Here is a 12,149-nt window from a genome sequence, read left to right as displayed (position 1 = left end):
TCTTTCTAACTGCAGAAACAATTTCCATAACACACAGCTTCTTTCAGAAAGGTTGAATGAATACCTGAGATATGAAATATTCTGCATGTGTTGTCTCTGCTGCCCGCTTCACAAACACATCAAATGGTAAGGTTCTGCAAACAAGAAACAAATGCAGTTAAACCAGATCTTGATGTAATGAATGATAAACAGACGACTGAAGTAAGCGATTGTTGGGCATCCATGGCCCAAGAGAAGGACAGGAAGAGAGCGTTCAGGGCTTGGCAGATTGTACATTGCGACGGGATGAGATTTTGGGGTGGTGAGCTCTGAGGCAGCACTGGCTGTTGTAGAGCTTGGGCTGAGTGGTAACAGCAGTGAGGCTCCTCACAGTTAATCTATTGGTGGGAGGCCTCAGGGACAGACCTCCGAGGCCAGGTTGCTGCTGCATAATAAAAGCCTGTGACAAGGTCGATGCCTGTTTCTTCCCAGAAAAATAACCTCGTAATTTAATAATTCTCATTCGGCCAAACTTCTCCCCTTCCCTCACTCATGAACTAATCTCCTTCCTGCCCTTGGGGCCACAAGGTGTCTGAGGCATTAAAATGGGGTCACACTGGGAGAAAGCTTGGATAGTACATCTAATGAGTTTGTTCCACCGTGACAGGGTGTAATGAAGGTGATGAAGTTAGCACCAGGAGATCATAGTGACTGGTGTCACAAACATCCATTACCCTACTTATCTTCCAAAGCTCAAGATGTTTATCACTCACAGGAACTTAGCCAACTCCATTTTGAATGCTTGCAGTGAAACTACACTCACTGTCTGTGCTGCCTTATTAAGATGTGGAGATGCCGGCACTGGACTGGGGTAAACACAGTAAGAAGTCTCACGCACCAGGTTAAAGTTCAACAGGTTTATTTGGTAGCAAACGCTACTAGCTTTTGGAACACTGCTCCTGACGAAGGAGCAGCGCTCTGAAAGCTAGTGTCGTTTGCTACCAAATAAATCTGTTGAACTTTAACCTGGTGTTGTGGGACTTCTTACTGCCTTGTTAAGCCAGAGCTTGACTGCTCTTAGCATCTAACCTAGTTCTATGCTTAGTAATTTGTACTGATGCCCCATTATCTGTCAATTTTCCTTATTAGCAGAATAAGGGAAATTACATTATGTATTTCATCGAGTGGCTTTTTAAACCAATTTTTTTCAAATAGAATTGTTTTCACTTGGAGTGCAGCCATTTGAATTTAACTGGTTTCCCTGAAATCTTGGAGTTTAATAGAAGCTCAGGTGACTGCACCTTGCTGGAGTCACATTTAGCTTGAGAAAGAGTAGAGCATTGTTTCTGGATGACTTTGATATTTTTTCTCTGTTCTAGCTTGGCAAAACCAATTCTTAAATCTATATTCCAAAAAGGGATACAGTCAATGATGGCGAACAAGTCATTGTCTCAAACATCTGACAAATTTCAACGTAGTAGAAACCAACAGGAGATGGGGGTTATTTTCTCCTCCACAGGGAGGTCTGAATGTCTGTTGGGTATCTGGCTGGTTAGCAGTTCCCATTTTCCTGACAAAATTGCAGTTGATTAAAGTCCAGCACTTTGCATTTTTAATACCTTCCTTTTAAGAGTTCCTTCTGAAGTGGATCTCGACACCCCAAGTGTAGAATCCCATGAGCAACATATCACCAATACAATCCATATAGTCACTTTCCAGAAAAAGTCAACTTACAATTCTAGACATCAGGTGACTCTTGGCAGCCATTTTTGGTTCGTGTCTTTGCTGGTACATTTTGAAAACAAGTCCCCTTTACATAAGAACATAAGAACTAGGAGCAGGAGTAGGCCATCTGGCCCCTCGAGCCTGCTCTACCGTTCAATAAGATCATGGATGATCTTTTTGTGAACTCAGTTCCACTCACCTGCCCGCTCACCATAAACCTTAATTCCTTTACTGTTCAAAAATTTATCTATCCTTGCCTTAAAAACATTCAGTGAGGTAGCCTCAACTGCTTCACTGGGCAGGGAATTCCACAGATTCACAACCCTTTGTGTGAAGAAGTTCCTCCTCAACTCAGTCCTAAATCTGCTTCCCCTTATTTTGAGGCTATTCCCTCTAGTTTCACCAGTGGAAACAACTTCCCTGCTTCTATCTTATCTATTCCCTTCATAATCTTATGTTTCTATAAGATCTCCCCTCATTCTTCTGAATTCCAATGAGTATAGCCCCAGTCTACTCAGTCTCTCCTCATAAGCCAACCCTCTCAACTCAGGAATCAAGCTAGTGAATCTCCTCTGCACCCACTCCAGTGCCAGTGTATCCTTTCTTAAATAAAGAGGCCAAAACTATACACAGTACTTCAGGTGTGGCCTCACCAGCACCTTATACAGCTGCAACATAAAACCCTGTTTTTAAACTCCATCCCTCTAGCAATGAAGGACAAAATTCCATTTGCCTTCTTAATTAACTGCAAACCTGCAAACCAACTCCTTGAGATTCCTGTACAAGAACACCTAGGTCCCTCTGCACAGCAGCATGCTGCAATTTTTCACCATTTAAATAACAGTCCATTTTGCTGTTATTCCTACCAAAATGGATGACCTCACATGTACCAACATCGTACTCCATCTGCCAGACCCTCACCCACTCACTTAGATTACCTATATCCCTTTGCAGACTTTCAGCGTCCTCTGCGCACTTTGCTCCTCCATCCATCTTAGTGTGATCTGTGAATTTTGACACACTACACTCCAAATCATTTATGTAAATCGTAAACAATTGCAATCCCAATGCCGATCCCTGAGGCATACCACTAGTCACTGAGCGCCTACCAGAAAAACACCCATTTACCCCCACTCTTTGCTTTCTGTTAGTTAACCAATCCTCTATCTGTGCTAATACATTACCCATAACACCGTGTATCTTTATCTTATGCAGCAGTTTTTGGTGCAGTACCTTGTCAAATGCCTTCTGGAAATCCAGATTCACCACATCCACAGGTTCCCCATTGTCCATTGCACTTGTAATGTTCTCAAAGAATTCCACCAAATTAGTCAAACATGATCTTCGCTTCATGAACCCATGCTGTGTCTTCCCAATGGGACAATTATATCCAGAATAGATCAACACGTTTTTGGTTAGTGGTGAAGTTATAGGTAGACCTCATTCAGTCACAATTTTCCATTATCATGACAGTTGCCATTGCCAATTCGTTCTACTACCTTCTCAAGAAGTCAATCTTATTTGTCCAAGCAAGATTTCTCTTTTTAAATCCATGTTGACTATTGATCATTATATTTCTTATTTCTAAAACATACTTCTGTATGTTTGTTTAATCTCTCTTTTAGTAAGGATTCCATTATTTTTCCTACCATTGATGTTAAACTTACAGATCTATTCATTTCCCCTACATGTTCTGGTCCTCCCCCACTTCCTAAAGATAGGAGTTACATTATCTGGTAAATCAAACTGCTCATCCTCCCAGCTCAATATATCCTTCCTGAGGTCCAGAACGGGGGACAGTATTCCAGATTCCAGTATTCCAAGACACATACAGCATTGCTTCTTTCATTATACAATCCAGCATCTAGAAATAAAAATCAACATTCCACAGGGTATTACTGCTTTCTGTACCTATCATATGGCTTTTAGTAATTTGCTTTTGAACATCTAAATCTCTTTGCATCTCCACAGTCCCCAGTTTCTCACCATTGCTCTTTTCAATATGTGTACAGTCCTTGTCACCCTATTATAGAAAGAATATTATTAAACTAGAAAGAGTGTAGAAGAGATTTACTAGGATGCTACCAGGACATGATGGATTGAGTTATAAAGAGGGGCTGGATAGACTGGGACTTTTTTCCCTGGAGCAAATGAGGCTGAGGGTCTTATAAAGGTCTATAAAATAAAGAGGGGCATAGATCAGTGAGATAGTCATCATGTTTTCCAAAAGGTAGGGGAGCCTAAAACCAGAGGGCATAGATTTAAGGTGAGAGGGGAGATACAAAAGGTACAGAGGGGTAATTTTTTCACACAGAGGACGGTCAGTGTCTGGAATGAGTTGCCAGAGGTAGTAGTAGAGGTGGGTACAATTTTGTCTTTTAAAAAACATTTAGACAGTTACATGGATGAGTTGGGTATACAGGGAAAGGGCCAAATGTGGACAATTGGGATTTGCTTAGTGGTTATAAAAGAATGGCATGGGCAAGTTGGGCTGAAGGGCCTGTTTCCATGCTATAAGCCTCTATTTCGAAAATACTCAAATTTATTGTTCTTGACTCCAAAGTGAATGAACTCAAGTGGGTCACATTGAACTCCATTTAACCTCGCCTTGCTTATTAATTTAACTGGTCCCTCTGCAATTTTCTGCTCCCATCCGTACTCTCAATGTCTCTCCTAATTAGTATCAACTGCAATTAAGTGTTCAAAGTTTTCTTCTTGGTTTAAGCAGTAATCCAAGATGACAATTGACTCTAGTGAAGTTTTGAAGGAAGGCTACACTATTTCACATGCCATCCTTCACCTGCCTTTGATGGGACTATTCAAAGAAAAGCAGGAATTTGAATCCTGGTCAACATTCTTCCCTCAACCATCATTGCCAAAAAACAGGTTTAATGAGCTTTGATCTCACCAATTCTGCCATATCAACCATCATTAATTGCTTCATCAATGACAATCTCTTCCTCAAAAGGTCAGAAATGGGGATACTCACAGATGATTGCACAGTGTCAGTCCCATTTATAACTTCAGATACTGAAGCAATCTGCACTTGAATGCAGAAAGACCTGGGCAACATTCAAGCTTGAGGTGGCAGGTGAGATAGAAACATAGAAAATAGGAGTAGGGGTTTGGCCATTTGGCCCTTCAAGCCTGATCTGCCACCATTGAGTATGATCGCACCTGTTTCTGTATCTCAACACCATACTCTCACGCTATCCCAAACAGTGGCACAGTGCTAGGGGCCTGGATTCAAATCCCAGTTTGGATCACTGTCTGTGCGGAGTCTGCACGGGTTTCCTCTGGGTGCTCTGGCTTCCTCCTGCAGTCTGAAAGACATGCTAGTTAGATTATTGAATGTGCTGAAGTCCCTCTCAATGTTCCTGAATAGGAGCCGGACTGTGGCAACTAAGGGATCCTCACAGTAAATTCAATGCAGTGTTAATGTCAGCCTACTAATAAATAAACATTAAAAACTTTAGACTTTAGAAATTTATCTATTTCCTTGTTAAATATATTCAGTGACGTGGCCTCCACAGCCTTCTGTGGTAGAGAATTCCACAGATTCATTACCCTGAGTGAAGAAGTTTCTCCTCATCTCAGTATTAAATGGCTTTTCCTGTATAATAAGGGTGTGATCCCTTATTCTAGACTCATAGCCAAAGGAAACAACATCCCAACATCCAGTCTGTCCAGTCCTGTCAGAATGTAATATGTTTCAATGAGATCCCTTCTCATTCTTCTAAATTCCAGTGAATACAGGCCCAATCGACTCAGAATCACCTCATACAACAATTCTGATATCCCAGAAATCAGTCTGGTTAACCTTCACTGCACTCCCTCTAAAGCAAACATCTTAAATAAGGAGGCCAGAGCTATATACAATACTCCAGGTGTGGTCTCACCAAGGCCCTGTGCAGCTGCAGTAAGACATTCTTGCTCCTGTATTCAAGTCCGCTTGCAATGAAGGCCAACGCATAATTTGCCTTTCTAACTGCTTGCTGTATCTGAACACTTGCTTTCAGTGATTGGTGTACAGGGACACCCAGGTCCTTTCTTGCGTCAACATTTCCCAATCTATTACTATTTAAATAATACTCTGCCATTCTGGTTCTCCGTCCAAAGCAGATAACTTCACATTTATCTACATTATACAGCATCTGTCATGTATTCTCCTACTCACTCAACTTGTCTGAATCATCTTGCCTGTCATCTTATTCAACACTCACATTCCCATTAAGTTTTGTGTTGACAGCAAACTTGGAAATATTACTTCTGGTCCCTTCATCCAAATCATCGATGTATTTTGTGAACAGCTGGGGTCTAAGCTCTCAACTCTATGGGAATCCATGAGTCACCATCTGCAACGTCAAAAAAGAGTGATTTATTCCTACTTTCTGTTTCCAGTCTCAATCCAGGATAATATATTGCCCCCAACCCCTCGCACTTTAATTTTGCCCATTAAACTCTTACTGTAGGACTTTATCAAAAGCTCCCTGAAAACATAATACACCACATCCACTGGTTTACTGTTCTAGCTATATCCTCAAAAAGCTCCAGTTGGTTTATCATCCATGTTGACTTTGTCTAATCCCATTAATATTTTCTAAGTGTCCAGTTATCATATGCTTTATAATGGACTGTAGCATTTTAAGAACATAAGAACATAAGAAATAGGAGCAGGAGTAGGCCATCTAGCCCTTCGAGCCTGCCCCGCCATTCAATAAGATCATGGCTGATCTGTTGTGGCTCAGTTCCACTTTCCCGCCCTCTCCCCATAACCCTTAATCCCCTCTCTTATCAAGAACCCATCAACCCGCTTCTTAAAAATATTTAGCGAGGCAGCCTCCACCACTTCAACGGGCAGAGAATTCCAGAGATTCACCACCCTTTGAGTGAAGAAGTTCCTCCTCAACTCCGTTCTAAACCGCCTCCCCTTTATCTTGAGGCTGTGCCCCCTAGTCCTACTGTCTTTTTTGAGCGGGAAGAGTCTCTCCACCTCTATCCTATCCATCCCATTCATCATCTTATACGTCTCAATGAGATCTCCCCTCATTCTTCTAAACTCTAACGAGTACAAGCCTAGTTTATTCAGCCTCTCCTCATAGCTCAATCCCCTCAACTCCGGTATCAGCCTAGTAAACCTCCTCTGCACTCCCTCCAGGGCCAAAATATCCTTGCGCAGGTGCGGCGCCCCTGCTACTGACGTTAGGCTAACCAGTCCTTAATCCCTATTTTCTCCTTCCTTTTTTTTTTAAGTAGTGCGATTGCTTTTGCAACCTTCCAACTGACGGGCATGTTACAGAATCTGCAGAATTTTGTAAAATGACACCCAACCAACCAAAATAGCATCCGTTATTTCTATGGCCACCTCTTTTAACACCCTGGGATGTAGATCATCAGGCCCTGGAGATTTATCAGCTTTCAATCCCATTAACACAGTTTATTTTTAGTAACACTAATTTCCTTCTCACCAGACCCTTGGTTCCTTAGCATTTCTGGGAATTATTTGCATCATCCTCTGTGAAGACAGAACTAAAGTAGCTGTTTAATTGCTCTGCCATTTTCTTGTTTTCTATTACAAATTCTCCCATTTCGAACTGTAAGGGATCTACATTTGTCTTCATTAACCTTTTTTCTTTTTATATACTTATAGAAGCTTTTACAGTCCACTTTGCAAGTTAACTCTCATACTCTATTTTTCCCCTCTTCATCAATCTCTTGGTCCTCCTTTGCTGAATTCTGAACTGTTCCCAATCCTCAGGCTTGTCACATTTTCGAGCAACTTTATAGGATTCCTCTTTGGGTCTACTACCGTCCTTAATTTCTTTTGTAAGTCATTGTTGGGCCTCTTACTGTGATTTTGTGCCAGGAAGGAATGTATAACTGTTGCAATGCAACAAGAATTCCTTCTTTAAACCTTAGCCATTGCCTATTCACCTTTTAATAAAATTCCCCAATCTTTCATAGCCAACTCACGCCTCATTCCTTTGTTTAGATTTAAGACCCGAGATTCAGATCAGACTTCTTCACTTTCCATCCTAATGAAGAATTCTATCATGTTATGGTCAGTATTCCCTGGAAGGACAAGGATAGCAGGTACATGGGAACCACCTGCAAATTTCCACCAAGTCACAGACCATCCTTACCCGTACCTATATCATTGTCTCTTCACATTTGCTGGGTCAAAATCCTTGAATTTTCTCCCCAACAGCACTGTGGATGTACCTACACTGTAAGGACTGCAATTGTTAAGAAGGTGGCTTTCCATCACCTCAACAGAAATTAGGGTTGGGCAATACATGGTGGCCTTGTTAGCAAAGCCCACATCCCACAAACAATTAGAAGAATGTAACAGGACTGCTCTGTTTCCTTTTAATAAACACAACTTCTGTGTTTCACATCAACTCAATGTATGTGAAAGGAGCACTTTGATATGTTTCCGACATGTAAGATTTACATGACCAATGAACGATGGAATTCTTGACAGTTACATTCTTTTCCCATTTGCTTTTCTAGATTTAAATTTACAGACTGAATAATGATGCCTACAATGCTCCTTAAAAAAATGTCCTACCTAAAAGGGTGCCCTTTGTAGTTGTATTTATAAAGTTACGCTTGGTAACAATTTCCTGTATGTTTCATTTTAGAAACTGAAGGAGGTAGTTAGGGCAGTGTCACAGGTTACTGAAATATCTATGTGAAATCCAGTAATAATGGGTGTGAAATACAACAATAATGGGGCAATGGGGTTAGCACTGCTGCTCACAGCGCCAGGGACCTGGATTTGATTCCCAGCTTGGGTCACTATCAGTGTGGGGTCTGCTTGTTCTCCCTGTGTCTGCGTGGATTTCCTCTGGTTTCCTCCCACAGTCCAAAAGACGTGCTGGTTAGGTGCATTGGCCATGCTAAATTCCTCTCGCTATACCCAAATAGGCGCCGGAGTGTGGCAACTAGGGGATTTTCGCAGTAACTTCATTGCAGTGTTAATGTAAGCAAACTTGTGCGACAAATAAATAGATGTTCAATTAGCTACAAAATTGAACCTGTAGATCAACTATATTGCAGTGGAGTGGGATCAAACAAACATTAGGCACCCACCATCAAGCAGGAGGGGTATTAAGAATAGCTCCCCTTGCAGAATTCTGAATGACGTTGGAAAGGATGAGGCATTGTGCCAATTATTGTACATATACGTTATGGTGACATTTATGAACAAACCGATCATCTTTTAGTTCAATTACTTAAATTAATAATACTTGAAGAATAATTAATGTTATTTATAATCTCTTGTTATTCTTGTGAGATTGTTAAAATCTCAGCTATTTTAATTATTAAAAATGTACAATGTGATTTAATGCAGAACTCCCACACTATTTAAATCAGTGTCACTGAAGTTTACCCGAATGAAATTAGTTAATTTATTTCTACCAAAACATCTCTAATGTATCCAGCTATTTATTGGAGAGTAAGTGAACATTGGTAAAGCAGAAACATTTATTTTAGAAAACACTTTGAAATATATAAGTTTGGCCCCAATTATAATTCCATGCGATATAAAGTCATCAAAAAAGATGTAAACTGAAATGGAGAAATCTGCTTCTTCCTCAAGATCTGTTCAAATGATGGTCTTGTGATGTATGATACTAATATATAAATCACTTTAATCATTTTAACTTATCTAAATAATATACCACTTTCCATAAAAGAGCAAGCCTTCTTTACAGAGCCCCGGGTTTTGAACACAGGCAGTTATACTAAATGATCTTTCCCACTGAGTGTATTAATCACTCTCACTGCGTGTACTCAAATTCTCCATAGCCCAGCTTGTTGGCCTGTGTATTGAAGAAGGATGGCCCCACACTAGCAAGCTGCTCAAAGACTCATATTCCTCTGTGAGCAAGTATAGTCTTTACCTAATAAATATGCAGCTGAAACCCATGCAAGCAACATGTCTAATACAATGGGGGCAATCTTACCAAAAAAATTCAAAGTGCCCAACGAGTGTGAAAATAGGTGAGAATCGCACTGATTTTTCAGTGCACTTTTAGACATAACCTTTTGCCATTTCGTACAAAACAAAGGCAAAGTGTGATTCATCCCAGTAGAGGGGCTGCATGGAGTCTATTCTTTTTAGCAAACCGGCTGCTCACAGTAGAGTGCGTCATTGCATATGCACAGATCTATGTTCTGTGCAACAGAACAGAGAGATGTCAGTCCACCCAACCCAACAGATATCACCCCAACACCCCCAGTCCCTGGATATTGTCCTAATACACGGTCCCCACCGGATATCACCCCGATGGCACCCCCTACCCACAGCCGATTACACCTGCACCCCCAATCCCCAGATGATCACCCCCCCAACCCCCGTGGGCCAATTTCCCCCAACCCAGACAATCACTACTCCAGCCGATCCCCAATTACAGAGTGTGCAGCCCCCCGCCTCCCCTTAGACACAGCCCCATCATAGCCCACCCCTAGGCACAGCCTGGTGTCCAGTGGTCCTGACAGATGGGCAGGAGAGAGGGATGGCAGAAGGACTTGTGGGCAGGAGGGAGGGTCAGCAGGAGACAGGACAGGCAGGCAGGAGGAAGGGAGGGTCAGCAAGCAGGCAGTGAAGAGAAACAGGCGGTGCATTTCCTTTATATTTTAAAAGCATTTCAACTCCCAGGATATAATGTTTCCTTCCGCTAAGGAAGATCTTACAGAACATAACCACAGCTTTTAAGTTGGTTTTAACGGGAAAATCTATTTTGCTTAAAGTTGTTTCAGTTAAAGCTGCACCTTTCAGGAATGTGACTACGATCTAAAGGGAGAAATTGCTGCTCTCTATCGAGTTTCTGAAGCAGCTACAATTCTCTAATACTTCATCCAATCAACTAGTTGTCATCACAGTGAGTGAGAGCAGCTTACTGCACTGCAGTTCATCTCAGTCTGAATGGGATAACTAACAATGAGGAAGAACGTCTTTTCATTCCCGAGAACAATAGAATACTTGCACAATGGGCAAAGAAATTTTAACATAGAACATTTGTGTTACCAAAAAAGCCACATTTTTATTTCTACAATATTCTATTTTGTTTATAACATGTTATCCATGTATATTATAAAACTAATTTTGAAAGTAAGTTAAATAGAATGTGAATAATGTGCGTTAAGCTCAGAAATATTGTTTTGTCGTCTTTTCAATGCTTTCCCTGGTTCTGCAACTTCCCAAACCAAGAGAAGGGTGTACACCTCCCCCTGAACCTCACTCCATTCTTACCAACCTCCTCCCCTCCCCAACCTCCTCCCGAACCTCACCCCCTCCTCTGAAACTCATCTCCTCCCGAACCTCACCCTTCCCCGCTGAACCTCACCCTTCCCCCTTGAACCTCACCCCGTCCTCCTCCACTTCATCCCCTCTCTTGAATCCCACCCCCTCCCTTGAACCCCACACCTCCTCCCTGAAACTCATCCCCTCCCCTAAACTCCTTTGAACCTCACCAAACAATTCTGAAAGTGGCTGGAGGAAGTTTGAGAGCGATCCAGGAAAATGGACCTTCTTAATTTTCCACACCTTCTCTATATGGGGAGTTCCTGGTCTCTGCCTTGCCTTTCCCCATGGTTTGATATTAGGACCTATGCATTTCTTGATTCAATGTATTGGGGTGTCTAATTCATCAGGTAGGTTCCACCTAAAGCATCTGAACTTAAAACCATTCAAATCCCAGATTCATTGGTTTCAGACACATAAAAAGGTACTGACTGAAGGCAAATCAGAGGGTGGGATTTTTGCAACTTCCCCTCACCCTGAAACCGTAAAATCCCACACAGGTCAATGGACCTTCCTATGTTGCACCCCCTTACAGCTCCGATTCCCATGGCAGGCGAGCTGGTAAAATTCCAGCCATAATATATTCCAGTGTACAATGAAATATGTTCAAATTAAGTTATAAAATTAACTGTAGTGTTGACTATAGAAAATAAATGTAAAGAAACCATCTCTGAGAATATTAGTTTTGTTTTAGTACCTGTAGATAAAATTTTTGTTGATAAAATCCATCTGTGGTACTGATGCAACATGGAGTTTGACCTCTTGACTTCCTCCAGTTGTGCTCAGGTAATCCACTGTCCATTTGGATGTGCAGGGGCCCAGGGGAATCCCTTTCAGAACTGCAGGTCTTCTCTAAGGTTTGTGAGGAAGGAAAAAAAAAGGAAATGTAACTTGGTTTTCAAAAACCAATTTTCCTCTTTTCTACCAGTTACCGATATTGTGTTATTAAATTTGCAGACACACTTTTGACTAATGTTCACAAATTCTGCAATCAAAATTGGTGCCTTTGGTTACATTACACCAGTCGTCGATGGTGTTCTACCCTAGAGTAGGTTAGTTTCACACCACGAGCTATCTACCAAGAAAGATTAGCTGAGCTGGTTTTCCATCGCTTTCCTTGTGATCTTCAGAA

At 41.5% G+C, this 12,149-nt stretch overlaps 1 protein-coding gene across 1 annotated transcript in view; it reads right to left on the bottom strand.

Moving 5' to 3' along the window:
• tyw5 (tRNA-yW synthesizing protein 5) overlaps nucleotides 1-12,149 on the bottom strand; it is a 44,331-nt gene that overhangs the window by 24,336 nt on the left and 7,846 nt on the right. Inside the window, exons 2-3 of the mRNA XM_080198487.1 lie at nucleotides 11,715-11,869; nucleotides 65-134 (exon numbers count right to left, since the gene is read on the bottom strand). Of these exons, the coding sequence (XP_080054613.1) occupies nucleotides 65-134; nucleotides 11,715-11,869 (225 nt within the window). The remainder of the gene's footprint in view (nucleotides 1-64; nucleotides 135-11,714; nucleotides 11,870-12,149) is intronic.

The sequence above is a fragment of the Carcharhinus amblyrhynchos genome, chromosome 11 (genome assembly GCF_965287045.1).
Source record: "Carcharhinus amblyrhynchos chromosome 11, sCarAmb.v2.hapA, whole genome shotgun sequence".
Taxonomy (NCBI): domain Eukaryota; kingdom Metazoa; phylum Chordata; class Chondrichthyes; order Carcharhiniformes; family Carcharhinidae; genus Carcharhinus; species Carcharhinus amblyrhynchos.
The sequence above is the reverse complement of the archived record's forward strand: the minus strand, read 5'-3'. Positions and strand labels throughout refer to the sequence as shown.